Source organism: Sebastes fasciatus, chromosome 15, assembly GCF_043250625.1.
Source record: "Sebastes fasciatus isolate fSebFas1 chromosome 15, fSebFas1.pri, whole genome shotgun sequence".
NCBI classification, from domain to species: domain Eukaryota; kingdom Metazoa; phylum Chordata; class Actinopteri; order Perciformes; family Sebastidae; genus Sebastes; species Sebastes fasciatus.
Window position 1 is genome coordinate 8,062,536 of NC_133809.1, and position 17,082 is coordinate 8,079,617.

The following is a 17,082-nucleotide window of genomic DNA, read 5'->3' on the forward strand; positions in this document are numbered from 1 at the left end:
TGACTCTAATTATTTCAACTTATTGGCTTCAGACGGCGGTTCCAATAACAGCACCCGTGTCTCAAAAGCATCTGACCGGATTAACATCAATGTCTGTCATGAGTTTGTGGATGTTTCTCCTATCTGAGATTTCCAAGATCTCACTTCGTTCAGCTAACTGTAGGTGACACAACAGTTCTTGTTTTATGAGCTAAACCTGTCCTGGGAGGTAAATAAAGAAGCCACTGCTGCATATATACTGCAGTACAGGGGGACTGTTGTGGCTGTTACAGAGGATATTTAAATATATCTGGGTCTATTGTCTTTGCTCTAAGAGTGTCTGGGAACCAAAAGTCAATTGGAAGACATGATTAGAGTTTATCTCAAGAGTTTATCTGGGATAATGCAGATTAAATGATAAAGAAGCAGACTACTTACGAAGAGCGTGGCTGTGCTGAGGTCATGCTGGTATGGCCTTCCTGCCAGTAAAATATGGACCACAGAACCTGCCAAAACTAAAACTAAATAAATAAATGAATAAATGAATAAATGAATAAATGAATAAATGAATGAATGAATGAATGAATGAATGAATAAATAAATAAATAAATTGTATTTATGTATGTATATATATCTATACTGTATATAGATATATATACATTTTTTAATTTATTTATTTATGTATTTATTTTTTATTAGTTTTAAATATATTTATTTATTTTTGCATCTATTTAATATTCATTTTAAAGGGACTGTTTGTAACTTTTTAAGCGTATAAGTGTAGCGGGTCGCCACACATGCGCGTTCGCATATGCGCGCTCGCGTGTGGTCGGAGCCTCGTCTCCGCTGCCTGCTTACCTTCACTCAGACAGAGCGCGCGTTCTCGCGTACTCGCGTACTCGCGTACTCGCTCCACCTCTACTAGACATGAACGCACGCTCACTCCACACTGCAGAAGAGTTAGTTTAGCTCTGAGAATATCTTGTGAATGTACAGGGGACGTTTGTGCAGAAATAAATGCTGCAGCTCCTCCAGACCAACAGAGGTTTTCCGTGTCTTGTGAAGTGACGGGGCTCCTCCACGTGTTACGTTGTCGTCTCGTTACCGACCGGGTGCCGGTGTCTCCCTGCGGCTGCCGGCTGCGGTCGGGAGGTGATAACGTAACTCGTTGAGTAGCCCCGCTGCCTGAGCCTGCGCTGAGGCAGGAAAAGCCAACACTAGGATCAGCAGTGATTCATGGAGAGACCTTTGTCTGGTCAGCTAGCATTACTGCCAAGCAGGTGAAATATAGAGTGATATTGTGCTTTTAGCTGACGTGTGTCGCCTCACTGTTTTGAGCGATGCTCGTCCATGTTTATTTAGAGCGAGCAAGCGCGAGCTCGACGCTGACTTTCGTTGATTTCAAGGCCACAGGTGTCGCTGTTAACAAGCATTTCTGAAAGTTACAAATAGTCCCTTTAAAATGTACATATTTATTTATTGATGCACAACTTTCATATATATAAATAGTATTATTAATGAACAGGAAAACACTTTTAAAGGGTTTATGAACTTGTTTTTTCTCCAAAAAAAATTATGTTTGACAAAATGAAATTTGGACCCACATACGGACATAGAGACGGATGACAAATTCAAATAAAAACATGACAATGAGGATATTGAAAATGATGTGAATCATGCTACAGTGTGGCCTTCATATTCACTACATCTCAACCCAACTGAAAACCAACGTGACATTATGGACCAACACTCTGTTTAGTAATGCTTTAAATTGTTAACCATCTTTATCTACAAAATACTGAATTTGTTTCAATACATTATATACATTATATTTAGAAAGTACATGTGAACAACATGTGATGCCAGAGGTTACATTTGAAGAGCCTGAAAAAATCCCTTCAGCATGACTTACAGCAGGAGCAACATACACATGACACCTTATCATGTTTCATGCTCAAAGCATGTGTTCCATGTGAAACCAAATCAACTATAAAGTACAGTATGTTCCAATGAGTCCCAACATCTGCGTCCTACAATTACATGTAAAAATATATAAAGTTAACTCAAGTAAGATATTTTAGAACATTACTGAAAAGTGTCTCCTTCATTTCCACAGGTAATAATAATAATAAATCATGGTACAACCACTGGAAATCACATTGTTCTTCTGGTATGTTGTGATAAATATGTGCATCATGAACTATGCACCTTGTTCACGGTGATGACAACTGATGTCCCAGCCACAGTTACATAAACACGTTAATCCGAGAGGTGATGACTCATTCCCATGACACTGACTGACCAAGATACGGCAGGATCAACAAGTTCTCCACGTCATGAGTTGACATGTCAGACCTCATAATCACATTTACTTTGCTCATTTGTCAGACTAAATTCGAAGCTCCAACTTCCCCCAAAAAAGTCCAAAAGCAAATCAAGTTCAAGCTACACTGGCGTGGAGATGTTTTAGAAAGTGATTTAAACACAATATGTGCACAAAATGAAAATAAGAGGTTAACCTAATATACAGTATATTCATGTGTCTTCATTATGTGGTTATTTTTGGACTTTTAATCACATCAACTGAAAAGTCTGGATGCAATTTTCCCAGTCAGGCAACAGTTCATGATAATGTAGCAGCACAACTGCTTAGACAGTTTTAGATTTTATTATTTTATTTGTTATATAATGTATTGAATCATATTTGAGAATTTTTTTGTAAATCATAGAGATTTACAATTTACAGCAATAGTAAATAGAGTATCAGTTGAGATGTAGTGACTGTGAAGGCCACATTGAAGCATGACTCACATCATTTTCAAACTCATCATTGTCATGTTTTTTTAATTTGTCACCCGTCTCTCTGTCCTTATGTGTGTCCAAATTTCATTTTGTCAAACATGATTTTGTTGGAGAGAAAATAAGTTCATAAAACCCTTTAAAATCTGTTATTTCCTGTGTTTTGCAGTTCATTAATATTGTCCATTTTACTATTTATTTATATGAAAATCATGCATAAATAAATAAATGCATAAATTTAAAATTAAATATAAAATGAATAAAAAAATTTATAAAAAAATAAATGCAAACATAAATAAATACATTTAAAAATGAATACATAATAAATAAAAGGGAAAATTAAACAGAAGAGTAAATAAATAAGGGAATTAATACAAAGATAAATAAATAACGACGCCAATTAAAACAGAAATATCAATTTATGTCACATTTCATCGATTAATTAATGGCTACATTTATTTTTAGTATTATTTAAATAATAATAATAAAAAATATATATGCAAAAATATATAAAATATATATGCAAAAATAAAAAATATATATGCAAAAATAAATAAATATATGCAAAAATAATTAAATACATTTAAAAATGTTTACACATATAAAAAAGGTACAAGTTGATATTACATGAAAAACAAATATGATGGAGAGGTGCAAAAAAAAAAAAAACTCAGAGGGACTTGATCAGGGCACTCTCCAGTGCAATCGATTATATATTAATATTAATATAATATATTAAAAAGGGTGGTAAAGAGAGAGAGAAGAAAAAAGAACAATAAAAAAATCAGATTATGTACTAGAGGACATTCATATATGCAAATAGACAAAGTGAAGATTCACATTATATCATCATCAATAAAAACAAATTATTAGTCAGCAATTTACAAAAGGAGAACATTAATACCTTTAATACTTCATACTTAGTAAACCACAGTGATGGAGCATATGTGAGCACTGAGGTGTCGGTGTATACAGTATATGGGTGCAGGTCTATAGGTGCTTGTTGCTCGGACGTTTGCTTCTGTCATCTGAGGACGAGCTGTGTTTCTCTGCAGGCTTTTTTTTTTTTTGATGCATTGGGAGGCGTGCCGAGCCGAGCCGGGCCGGACCAGGCTCGGCTCATAGGCTTCATGTGATCCTGCAGGGAGGTGTTTGACTATAAAAAAAAGGACTTTTTTCAACATCCCGGCTGCATTTGCGAGCTGAGCTGACCGCCTCTGACGGAGCTACAGTACCGGGTTGCAGTGTTGTTTTTTCTCGGTGCACATTTTGGGGATATTTCCATCATCAGTGGTTCCGGACAGTGACGCGCTGCGGTTCCGATCATCATGGGAGACGCTCAGTCTGCGCAACGGGACGATGAGAAGGATGCTGAGGCTGAGGAGGAGAGCGGAACAGTGGAGGATGCTCCGACTATACAGCACAACATCCAAGACAAGGTATCAGCTTATTATTCACCACCACTGATCCACTGTGTTGACATACTGCAGATAACTCCTCTACTGCACCACGTGGACACACAAACTTATCTCTACTGATGTTTCCTTCTTATCTGCGCAGTAAGGATGTTCACTCACTGCAGCTATTTGGTATAAAGCCTCTTATATATATCCAAAAACATGTCATGGTGTGTCATGAAAATGCTGAGGCTGGAATTTCTTGTTGTTGTCAGGACAGTGCTGCTTGCCAACAAATCCATTAACCCCAAGATAAAAAAAAAAAAAAGTCATTGTCAAATTTGGATGAATGGCATTGAGCACATAAAGCTCACAGGGACAGAATGAACTACCAGTTTCCTTCTAGTAAAACATAAAAGTTGTTGAAAATGTGTGCTACTTGTCTTCTTTTTGGTTCAAAGCAACTGTCCCCTTGTGTTATTGACTATATAGGCTTTGGTAGTGTGAGGCTAATGATAGGAGCTGTTTGGCCTTCTGCTGTTTTCACTGTTTCATTGATGCAGCAAAGGTTTGCATTTAGATGAAAGGAAACAGTGTGGAGGAATAATGACCTTTCATTCCTCAGAGGAACCTGAGTAAAAGCCCCGGGGAGAGATGGAATTTCCCCGTTGCTGCACTCAGCAGAAGGCAACATCGATTACTTGTGTACAACACGATCACTTGGTCGTGCTGAGCAGGAAGTCAATTAGAAAGCACTGTACTGTGAGAATGAAAATAGCTATTAATGTCTTATGAGTGATAATCATGAGATTGTGTTGATTTAATGGTACCTTTAACCTGTGACTTGGGTGATTCACATGTTTGGATGGAGTAAGGGGCTAAGCATGCAGCTGTTTTAGACTTAAAGCTGCAGTCGCTAACTTTGAGCAAATATGATAAAAAGTTATTTTTATAAAACGGTCACTATTTCCTGACAGTACTGCATGAGACAGATTATCTGTGAAAATGTTCCTCTGTGTCCTCTGGTGCTCTTAATGGGATTTGCAAGATTTCTCTACAGCAGCTGTCAATCCCTGCTCTCGAAACTCACAACTAGGCAGCGCTGATCAAATATGAATCAATATTCTGTTACTGTAATGCTTATTCCTCACCTCAAATGTTTTAAGAAACATCTTGTAGTGTACTGTTTAGCTGTAAAATGAGAAAGTTTGTGACCCAGCCACCATGTTGAAAACAGTCGAGGCAAACCAAGCACTGGCTGGAGCAAACTTTCTAATTTTAAAGCGAAACAGTACACTACAAGATGTTTCTGAAAACATTTGAGGTGATAAATAGGCCCTTTAGTAACATAATCTTGATTCATATTTGATCAGCGCTGCCTATAGTTTTGTGAGCAGCGACAGATGCTTTAAAGACTGATCGGCTCTTTTTGGTTGTTTTTTCTTTGGGCGTGGTGAAATCTTGCAAATTAAATTAGGGGCACTAAGAGGAGGCAGAGGATTATCTGTCATGTACTACTGACTGGATGCATTGATAGTTTTTATAAAAATAACTATCATATTTGCTCAAAGTTACCAACTGCAGTACAATAATCTGACTTTTTCTTTTTCAAATAAATTGCAAAAATACTTGACTAGCTATATTCTTTGTTGGTACTCTTGTTTGCAAAGTCATTTCAAATCACCAAGTTTGGTTGTATTTCCTAAAACTAAACTGCTTTATGCTCTAACTAAGGTCCATTTAGGGGCAGTCAATCATTTTGGTTCAGGGTGACTGAAAACGAAGCACTGAAAATTAGCTCACAGTCATCCATAATCATATTATCGGCTTTGATCGTTTGGCATACAGCCCAGGACTTGGGCAAAACATGTCAAACTTTCACTGGAATTGTATCAATGTCCAACAAAGCCTTAGCCGGTATTAGCCGTTGCCATGCGACCCAAACAGCTATTTGTATAGTTGTTTAAGTATTTTGTTTCTCAACACTAGTTGAAGAACACGTTTCTTGTTCCCTTTCCCCTGCTCAGACTTTTCCCAACTAATCTGTCTCAACACAACAGTGACTGGAACTGAATTTATATTCTTAACTTATACAGTATATACACACATATACATACTATATACACAAACAAGCTGATTTCATGATTTTCATTTACGAGCTGATGACGGAGGTAGCTAACGAGTGAGCCATCTCGCTTCTTTCTTCGCAATACCGATCAGGCAAGATGTACGGATTGGGTAGCGAGTGACACGTGTTGTTGTTCCTGTGTAGCGTAAATGAGCTGATAATGATGACTTGATATCGGATCAGTGCATAGACTCACGTACTCGCTGATACCTGATCCAGCATTTTAGGGTGTACCCAAAGCATTTCTGATACTGGTATCTGTGTCAGACCAACTCTACTTGTTTGTATACAAAACAGGACTTTGGAGCCTCAGTTAATCTACGACTGAAATAGCTTGTTTCATGGAAGTACACATTCTGATGGATTTGTTTTGTTTTCCCCCAGCTATGAGCAAACAAGCAAATGATTGTTGATGCAATACATTTTAAATGAAACCAGTGCGTGTGAAATTACTATTACAAAAACGTTTAAAACTGACTACTAAAGGTACATTGTACATTCTAAGTTTTGTGCTTTGTTTCAGTCTCTTAAAAACAAAGGGCAGCTCTCTGAGATCAATGGAAAAGCAGACAGCTCTGTAACAGAACTTAATGGTCTCTGTGAGGAGGAGTTCGCTGCAGAGGGTAAGTACTCTATTACTATTACTGTTTATTGTCAGCATAATTTCAACAGACGCATAACTTGTTGGATATCGGCTGATAGAGTTTCATCTCTGTCATCAGTCTTTTACAGTTCTTGCAATACAAGTGTTTTAATATTTCATTTATTTCCTGGTTTAGCCATCCTCTCACCAGACGAAGATGTTTCAGAAACAGAAAAGCCACTTAAAGAAGAAGAAACACCATTAGAAAATGTTGAAATTAATGAAAAGGAATCACCTAATGAAGCTGATGCTAATGAAGATGTACCCCTGGAAACGAAGGAAATGGATGCAAAGCAGAATGACATCAATGAAAGTTTTAGGAGATTTTTCAGTAATATTGGTTTCAAATTGACAGTAAAGAGGGGGTCAGGTGACATAGCAACAGATGTGCCGGATGAGACCAGCAAGGAAGAACCAAATGGACCAGAGGACGCTGAGGATACTGCAAAGGAAACCACAAGTATGAATGCTGAGCAGAATACTGCACTGGAGACGTATGATAATGATTCAACAACATGTCCTACCCTGACAGACGGTACATCGGAGGACATTCTAGAAAATGCAGAGGAGAAAACAACAGAAACCAAAGAGGAGGTTGAATCTGATAATGCAGATGCATCAACAATTTCACCTGTAGAAGAAGATGCACAGCAGGATGCCACAACTGAAGAACAGCCACACTCCACATCTCCATCTAGTCCTGAAGAAGAAGAGGTCATATCTCCAATTAAAAGATTTTTTACAACTGGAATCTTTTCTGGACTACGGAAGAAAAAGAAGCCGGCAGAAGATGAGACACCTGACAAAGAACTGGAAGACATGGGGGAAAAGGAGGCCTTAGAGACGACAGAACAAACTGTACAAGACCAACAACAGGATAAAGAGGATATTAGTCTAGGTGTTGAGGCAGCTGCAGTTGAGACAGAACATAGAGAAATTGTACTTAAGGAGGAGATCCTAACTGCAGCTACCATTATTGGTGCATCTACCATTATTGTCACTGAGCCTGAAATTCAAGAAATTCAAATTCTGAGTTCTCAAGAGAAGGACAAAGTTCAAGCAAGTCCTCTGAAAAGGCTGCTGTCAGGGTCTAGTTTAAAGAAACTATCCAAAAAGCAAAGAAGCAGGAAATCAAGTGATGCAAAGCCGTCTGATTCTGGAGAACATGTTGCAGATCAGTTCCTATCATCTACCGAGTCAGCTGAGAATCAGAAAGAAGAAGGTTGTGCACAACCTTCTGCTGAGGCAGCAGGAGAGGAGGATGGTGCATGGGCTTCTTTCAAAAAACTTATGACTCCGAAAAAGCGCATCAAGAGATCCTCCTTGAGTAATGAAGGGACACAGATCCCTGGTTCAGTAGAAGAACCAAAGCCAAGTGAAGGAGGGCAAATATCAGATCACAGCACAGAGGAAGGCAAAAAACGAAAAGACTCATCTGTTTCATGGGATTCGGTTTTGTGTGGATCCGGAAGGAAAAGAAGCCGAAAAACGTCAGACTCTGAGGACGAACCACCTAAAATTGATAACCATATAAACAAGAAAGACGTTGGATCTAAACATGGTGCAGAATCGGCCCAAGAAAGTTCTAATGAGGTTGATGAAATTTTAGCCTATTCCCCCAAACAAGCAGGAAGTCCTTCAGAGAGTGATGGAGGGTCAACATGGAAATCATTGAAAAGACTCGTCACCCCGAAAAGGAAAGCCAAGGATGAAGATGAAAGCAAAGACAATGTACAATCTGATAGTGATGCTACTCCAGATGAGTCCTCCTTTTCAATTAAGAAACTCCTACCAGGACAAAAAAAGAGGAAGTCTGCCGAAAAGCAAGACCAAGTATCTTCAGATGAGGCGGATAAGGACGCAGCTTCAGGGGATGAAGACTCTGACACCCCAGCTGTGGTTCCATTGTCTGAGTTTGATACAGTTGAGACAGAGGTTCACATACAAACACAGGCAGATGTAGAAAGTCATATACCCAAGGAAGCAGACTCTAAACTCCAGCAAGACCTCCTTGATCAGATGGCTGAACCAGTCCTACCTTGTGACAGTCTGCAAACTGAAGCAAAGAAAGACCAAGAGAATGATGATGCTTTAGAAAACAAAGCATCTACAACCCCTGATAAAAAAGAAGAACACGATGATTCTGATACAGAATCACTCAGTAAACCACAACTCAGTGACATCCCAGAGGAGGCCACTCCAGCTTCAGCCACTGAGGAGGCAGCTAGAGATGACACTATAGCAGAGGACCTGGTAGAGATCACATCTGAGGCCTTTACTGCACCAGAGCCTTTAGACAATACTCTGGCAGATGAAACTGAGATGATCTCTGCAGTTTCCCAGTTATCTTCAGAGTCTTCAAAAACATCTGGCAACACAACACCAGTTCCAGCAGATTATGTTGTTATGGAAACAGATGAGCTTCTGCATCAGGTTGTTGAAAACATCTCCATAAGTCCAAAGGCAGTTCCAGTTTGTTCAGATGAGCTAAGATCTGAAAGAATAGTTGTTTCTCGCTCGCATCAAATACTGGAAACATTTGTAAAGAAAGAGGCAACAATTCTGGAAATACACAGAGGATTAGATGCAACTGACATTAACACAGTTCTAAATGTTGAAGAACTGGATGCAATTAATGAACTTGCAGCTACCACCCAAACAGAGAGCACATCTGAAGTCAATGACTCTGTTTCCACAGAGATTGTATCAGAAGTAGCTACTGAGGAGTTTGACACTGCTGAAATTGCTGTAGATGAAGTACATGATGTTGACGTTACACATCCAGAAGAAAGCCTAAACGAATTGGAAAGTATTGATGATTATCTGGTGGAAAGCCTATCTGAGGTAAATGCGGCTGTGTCTACAGATTTATTACCTAAAGGTGACGAAATTGTCCCAGATGAAGGTTCTCTAGTTGAGGCACATCAAAATGACACAGATCCCCCAAAAATGGACTCTCAAGAAGCAGACTCAGCTGCAACAGTAGCAGATGAAACTAAGGATGGGTCTACGGAGCAGGAAGTCAAATCTCTGACAGAAAAGGAAGATCAGATGATGCACAATATCACTGATCAGATTCAAGCTGAGGATAAAGATCAACCACTAGTAGAAGTGGAGAAGTTGCAAGAATTAGCAGCTGTACAAGCCGCTGCATTAGATTCAGAGGAGGGAAGGGTTCAATCGCTTGGAGAGGACGTAATACCAGAGGACATACCAGCAGTCGAAACAGTTGCATATAAACTCAAAGAGGAAATAGTGCCACTGGCTGAAGTCAATGTTGAGCCAGAACAGGAGGATGAACTAGATGCTGCCAAACCTGAACATGTTCAAGGACCAGAAGCATCAGAAGCTGTGCAAGCATCCACATTCGATTCAGAGGAGGGCCGTGTTCAATCACCAAATGAGGAAGTGAAATCAGAGGATATTCTACTAGTAGAAACAGTTGATGATGAATCCAAACAGACAGCAGAGCGTCTCACTGAAATCAGTGTCAAGCCAGAACACAAGGAACTACCAGCGAATGCTATTAAAACTGTTCAAGAACCAGAAGTATTAGAGTCCGTTCAAGCACCAACATCAGATTCATTGGAGGGCAGTGTTCAATCACCAAAAGAGGAAGAAAAATCTGAGGACACTCCACCAGCAGAAACTGTTACAGATGAACCCAAAGAGGAGACAATACCTCTCACTGAAGCCAATTTTGAGCCAGTGGATACTTCCAAAGAACCAGAAGTATTAGAAACTGTTCAAGCACCAACATTAGATTCAGAGGAGGGCAGTGTTCAATCACTTGAAAAAGAGGTAATATCAGAGGATGTTCCAGAAGCACAAACTGTTACAGACGAACCCAAAGATGAGACAATGCCTCCCGTTGTAGTCAATCTTGAGCCAGTGGATGCTTCCAAAACTGAACATGTTCAAGAACCAGAAGCATTACAAGCTGTTCAAGGACCAGAAGTATTACAAGCTGTTCAAGCATCAACATCAGATTCATCGGAGAGCAGTGTTCAACTGCTTGAAAAGGAGGCAATATCAGAGGATGTTCCAGAAGCAGAAACTGTTACAGATGAACCCAAAAAGACAGCAGAGCATTTCACTGAAGTCAGTATCGAGCCAGAAAACAAAGAACTACCAGCGAATGCGATCAAAACTGTTCAAGAACCAGAGGTATTAGAGTCTGTTCAAGCACCAACATCAGATTCATCGGATGGCAGTGTTCAATCGCTTGAAAAAGAGGTAATATCAGAGGATGCTCCAGACGCAAAAACTGTTACAGACGAACCCAAAGATGAGACAATGCCTCCCATTGAAGTCAATCTTGAGCCAGTGGATGCTTCCAAAACTGAACATGTTCAAGAACCAGAAGTATTACAAGCTGTTCAAGGACCAGAAGTATTACAAGCTGTTCAAGCATCAACATTAGATTCAGAGGAGGGCAGTGTTCAATCACTTGAAAAAGAGGTAATATCAGAAAATGTTCCAGAAGCAAAAACTGTTACAGATGAACCCAAAAAGACAGCAGAGCATTTCACTGAAGTCAGTGTCGAGCCAGAAAACAAAGAACTGCCAGCGAATGCGATCAAAACTGTTCAAGAACCAGAGGTATTAGAGTCTGTTCAAGCACCAACATCAGATTCATCGGATGGCAGTGTTCAATCGCTTGAAAAGGAGGCAATATCAGAGGATGTTCCAGAAGCAAAAACTGTTACAGACGAACCCAAAGATGAGACAATGACTCCCATTGAAGTCAATCTTGAGCCAGTGGATGCTTCCAAAACTGAACATGTTCAAGAACCAGAAGTATTACAAGCTGTTCAAGGACCAGAAGTATTACAAGCTGTTCAAGCATCAACATTAGATTCAGAGGAGGGCAGTGTTCAATCACTTGAAAAAGAGGTAATATCAGAGGATGTTCCAGAAGCAGAAACTGTTACAGATGAACCCAAAAAGACAGCAGAGCATCTCGCTGAAGTCAGTGTTGAGCCAGAAAACAAAGAACTACCAACGAATGCTATCAAAACTGTTCAAGAACCAGAAGTATTAGAGTCTGTTCAAGCACCAACATTAGATTCAGAGGAGGGCAGTGGTCAATTGCTTGAAAAAGAGGTAATATCAGAGGATGTTCCAGAAGCAAAAACTGTTACAGACGAACCCAAAGATGAGACAATGCCTCCCGTTGTAGTCAATATTGAGCCAGTGGATGCTTCCAAAACTGAACATGTTCAAGAACCAGAAATATTACAAGCTGTTCAAGGACCAGAAGTATTACAAGCTGTTCAAGCATCAACATCAGATTCATCGGAGGGCGGTGTTCAATCACTTGAAAAGGAGGCAATATCAGAGAACGTTCCAGAAGCAGAAACTGTTACAGATGTACCCAAAGAGGAAACAATACCTCTGAATGAAGCCAAACTTGAGCCAGTGGATGCATCCAAAACTGAATGTGTTCAAGAACCACAAGTATTACAGTCTGTTCAAGCACCAACATTAGATTCAGTGGAGGGCAGTGTTCAATCGCTTGAAAAAGAGGCAATATCAGAGCATGTTCCAGAAGCAGAAACCGTTACAGATGAACCCAAAGAGGAAACAACACCTCTCACTGGAGCCAATCTTGAGCCAGTGGATGCTTCCCAAACTGAACATGTTCAAGAACCAGAAAACAAAGAACTACCAGCGAATGCTGTCAAAACTGTTCAAGAACCAAAAATATTAGAGTCTATTCAAGCACCAACATCAGATTCAGCGGAAGGCAGTGTTCAATCACCAAAAGAGGAAGTCAAATCTGAGGACACTCAACCGGCAGAAATCGTTACAGATGAACCCAAAGAGGAGACAATACCTCTCACTGGAGCCAATCTTGAGCCAGTGGATACTTCCAAAGAGCCAGAAGTATTAGAAACTGTTCAAGCACCCACATTAGAGTCAGAGGAGGGCAGTGTTCAATCACTTGAAAAAGAGGTAATATCAGAGGATGTTCCAGAAGCACAAACTATTGCCGATGAACCCAAAGAGGAGACGACACCTCCCATTAAAGTTAATTTTGAGCCAGAAGAAGCTACCAAAACTGAACATGTTAAAGAACCAGAAGTATTAGAAGCTGTACAAGCAGCCACAGTAGATTCAGAGGTGGGTAGCCTTCAATCACTTGAAAAGGAAGTCATATCAGAGGATATTCCAGCAGTGGAAAAAGTTACAGATGAGCCCAAACAGGAAACTGAAGTTGATCCAGAAGAAAAACTACCAGTAGAAGCTGCCAATGTTGGACACGTTCAAGAACCAGAAGTATTAGAAGCTGTACAAGCAGACACAGTAGATTCAGAGGTGGGTAGCCTTCAATCACTTGAAAAGGAAGTCATATCAGAGGATATTACAGCAGTGGAAAAAGTTACAGATGAGCCCAAACAGGAAACTGATGTTGATCCAGAAGAAAAACTACCAGTAGAAGCTACCAAAACTGAACATCAAGAACCAGAAGCATTACCATCTGACGTAAAAGATATTGTAATGGAAACCAAAACTGATGAAGAGACATCGATGTTTGTGAATGTAGTCACAGAAAGTATTGAGGGAGGTAGTGCTCAGGAACTTGTAAAGCAAATATTGTCAGAAGACGTTCCTAAACCAGATGTTGACAATGTCGTTGCTTCAGTTACAGATGGACTTGAGAGTGAAGTTGTGGCACAACTGGATCCCTCTTTAGAGATAGCAGAGGATCAGAAAACAGAGAGTATCCCACAAGATGTTAGGGTTGAGCAGGAAGACCGCATACCTGAAGTCGTAGAGGAGTTACAAATATTAACAGCGGTTTGTGTATCCTCTGTTAATGAGGAAGCAAGTAATGTTCAGGTCCTAGAAAAGACTGTATTCACTGGAGAAACCCAAGCACCTTGTGTAGACAATGCTGCAGTTACAAAAGGACCCGAACGTGAAGTGCATCTAAGTGCAGTGCAAGTCAGCGTTGAGGCACAAAAAGAGAGTGAACTTCCAGGCACTGAGGTAAAGACTGCTGCAGTTGAGCATACCGTAGTGACGCAAGTAGTCATATGTAATGTTAAAGATCTCTCAGCTGCAGTACCTGATGTTTTGATAAAGAAAACATCACCCAGTACCGAACCCTGGATCGATAGAGTGGCAAGTGAGCTAGTGGTCATAGAGGAAGTCGAGACTGCCACACCATTAGTGAAAGATGATGTGTCTGAGACAGCAAAGGAAGGCAGCGTGGTTATGATGATGCATGTGCCATCAGTAGAGTTTGAGGACAATCACAGAATTCAAGTGCAGGTGGTTGCTGATGATATAAAATCAGCTGAGACAATTGTGGACACATTGCTAGAGGTAGGGGTAACAGAAGCCAAAGAAGTCATAGATGTTTGTAATGAAACGGTTAAAAAGGTAGCCAATCTCTCCGCAACTCCAGAGATTGAAGAGGAATTAATTAATGAGGAAAACAAGGTGAGCGTTCAAGAAGTTATTCAAAATGTAAAGGAAAACTTACCAGAGACGGTATCTGAATCAGTGGTTGTCAACTTGGAACAAGAAGGTATAAAACAGCCAGATGCCGTGACAGAAGTGAGTGAGATGGCTGAAAGTGAATCAAAAGTAGTGGAGGATCAAAAAACGATGGAGGAGAGTATTGCAACACTCAGGGAAAGACAAGATGAAGCGCCTACTGTCATCAGTGAGGTCTCTTCAACTCAACAGCGAGTGTCTGAGGATCTCATGCAAACACCTGATAGGCCAGGAAGTTTAGATGTCTCTATCCAAGATCAAAAAGACGATTTGGAGGAAACTGAACGGGATAAACCAGAAGCAGGTATCGCAGTAGGAGAGGTAAAATCAAATCAAATAAATCATGAAGGACCACGAATTATCCAAAGTCCGATTGTACCACCTAGTAACACTGAATTAGTTGCCCCCCAAAATACTGGGATAATCTCGTCAACAGGTAATGTGGAGTCCCTTTCAAGTCTTTCCATTCCACAGTTTGGGCAAGCAAATGCACCAGCTTCCCCACCACCTACAACAGAGATATTTGAACCTGTGAAAAAAACAGACGTGTCTGAGGTTGAAGTTCAGGCAGTGGAGGTAGTAGAACCCGTAAAGCCAACCAAACAGATAGAGCTAACGGAGATCGCTGTTCAGGCCACAGAAACCACAGAACCAGCGCAAAACTTCAATTCAACGGAAAGAGCCGTGATTACGGCTCAACCTGTACTGCTGGATATCAACATCCAAGCGATGGAGACAATAGAACCAGTAGAACAAATCAACTCAACAGAGAGAGTAACCTCCAGTGTCCAGGCAACAGAAACAATACAACCAGTAAGGCAAACAGAGAAAAGAGAAGTGATCTTGAGTCCGCCAGTACTCTCTGAGGATTGTGACCAATCAAAAGAAGAAGAGCCTGTTAAACGAAAAGAGGAGGACAAGGATGTGTGGATGGATGCTGAGGAAGACGTTTATACTCAAAAGAAAACAGAGATGTCCCTTCTCGAGGTGGAGGAATCTGTTGAACCTCAGACAGAAAGCAAGCAAAAGGAAAAGGCAGGACAAGAGGTTGAAATTGCTCCTAAATCCAAGAATGAAGAAGAAGAAAGTCAACAGGAAATGTACAAAACAGCAAGAACATCTGAATTTGATAGTGACGGTGAAGATTTTGCTGTTGCACTTGAGCATCCTGAAATGGAAACTGCGAGGGTCACGACAATGGAGTGCAATTAATTTCACTCAACTTCAGTGTCACTAAACGGTGAGCCTCTTCCTTTACTATTATTTTTTTTGCAAGATTTGTACCATTAAAGCTGCAGTCAGTAACTTTAAGCAAATATGATAAAAAGTTATTTTTATAAAACAGTCACTATATCCTGACAGTAGTGCATGAGACAGATAATCTGTGAAAAAAATCATCTTCATCTGCCTCTTCCTCGTGCTCGTAATGGCATTTACAAGTTTCCACTGCATCCGAACCAAAACAACCAATCAGAGCTGAGCTTACTCTACAGCAACTGCCAATCACAGCTTTCGAAACTTGCAACTGAAATCTTGCAAATGCCATTAGGAGCACCGGAGGACACAGAGGAACATGATTTTTTTCACAGTTTATCTATTTCATGCAGGATATAGGATATCGTGACTGTTCTATAAAACTATATATATTTATTATCATATTTTCTTAAAGTGAGTGCATTGAATGCAGCTTTAATCAACTTGTTGAAAGCATGTATCACATTCAATGAAATATCCAAATTTATTAATATCTTTTTTTACATTTCTTTTCTTCCCCAGTTGGACAATCCAAAAGGAAGTCACTCAAGTTTGTAAGAAGTTTTCAAAAAAGCCATGAAAGAGTAGCACGGACAGTGGTGGAAGAGAAGACACTACAGGAAACAGCATTTTGCTGCATTTATTTGACATTATATTTAACCAATATTTACTGGTGAAACTTGTCTAGATTTGTTAGATTATTTCATTATTATTATTGTTATTATTATAAAGTGTGTGATTAATGAGAGATCTGGCAAGAGAAAATCATCAACTGGAAAAGTGCTAGGCTTGGCTCAGGGGGCATGCAGTGTGAACTACATCTATTATCCAATGGCGTCTTTCAATAAATTAAGTTGTTTGCTCTATAGTGCAATTTTTCAGGTCATGTCAGGTCTTTTTAATTATTAATCATGCTTTTGCAAAGATCTATCTCAATCTTATTTTAGATTAATGTATATGTCTAAGAGAAAAGACATTTTTATGCTTCAAATACATTTGTTTAAGCATTAAAAACCATTAATTCATAATGTGTGTGACCCAGGCGCAGGACAATGTTAATTTCTTTTGACAGAAAAAGAATGCTATTAGTATTTATAGATATTTCACAGCCTTTACTATGTATCTGTGTTCATAAAATGTTTTGTCTTTCAGCTTTGGTTTAATCATCCCACTTAAATACATGTTCCAATGGGATCTATGCGGGTAAAGACAAAAGGCAGAAGTGATCATACTACTTTAACTGTATAGTAGTCTTGTACATAATGACTGTTTTAATGCTTAGCAGCATACAGCAGAAATGTGCTCATTTTGAATCTACAAGAATTTCTACTGCGACTAGTTTTATGATAAGAGCATGATGGGAGCATGGCGCA

At 39.6% G+C, this 17,082-nt stretch overlaps 2 protein-coding genes across 3 annotated transcripts; both read left to right on the plus strand.

The window, feature by feature from the left end:
- Positions 1 to 3,431: 3,431 nt before the first annotated feature.
- Positions 3,432 to 8,151, plus strand: LOC141784018 (uncharacterized). Its single transcript, XM_074661705.1, has 4 exons — positions 3,432 to 4,217; positions 6,827 to 6,926; positions 7,083 to 8,034; positions 8,121 to 8,151. The coding sequence occupies exons 1-4, from the start codon at positions 4,107 to 4,109 to the stop codon at positions 8,149 to 8,151; spliced, it is 1,194 nt and encodes a 397-aa protein (XP_074517806.1). The 5' UTR covers positions 3,432 to 4,106.
- Positions 7,897 to 16,639, plus strand: akap12a (A kinase (PRKA) anchor protein 12a). 2 transcript variants are annotated; one of them, XM_074660452.1, is made up of 2 exons: positions 7,897 to 15,695; positions 16,248 to 16,639. In XM_074660452.1, the coding sequence occupies exon 1, from the start codon at positions 8,237 to 8,239 to the stop codon at positions 15,665 to 15,667; it is 7,431 nt and encodes a 2,476-aa protein (XP_074516553.1). In that variant the 5' UTR covers positions 7,897 to 8,236; the 3' UTR covers positions 15,668 to 15,695; positions 16,248 to 16,639. The 2 variants fall into 2 exon arrangements, with proteins under 2 accessions (XP_074516553.1, XP_074516554.1); XM_074660453.1 differs by having other exon boundaries at positions 16,252 to 16,639.
- The last annotated feature ends 443 nt before the right edge of the window (positions 16,640 to 17,082 follow it).

Bases quoted from the DNA above. Each gene is read 5' to 3' on its own strand.
- LOC141784018 (XM_074661705.1), top strand. From the start codon at position 4,107: ATGGGAGACGCTCAGTCTGCGCAACGGGACGATGAGAAGGATGCTGAG. The intron at 6,927-7,082 runs GTAAGTACTCTA...TTCCTGGTTTAG, and splicing joins GGAGGAGTTCGCTGCAGAGG to CCATCCTCTCACCAGACGAA. The intron at 8,035-8,120 runs GTCTAGTTTAAA...AACATGTTGCAG, and splicing joins CTGAAAAGGCTGCTGTCAGG to ATCAGTTCCTATCATCTACC.
- akap12a (XM_074660452.1), top strand. From the start codon at position 8,237: ATGACTCCGAAAAAGCGCATCAAGAGATCCTCCTTGAGTAATGAAGGG.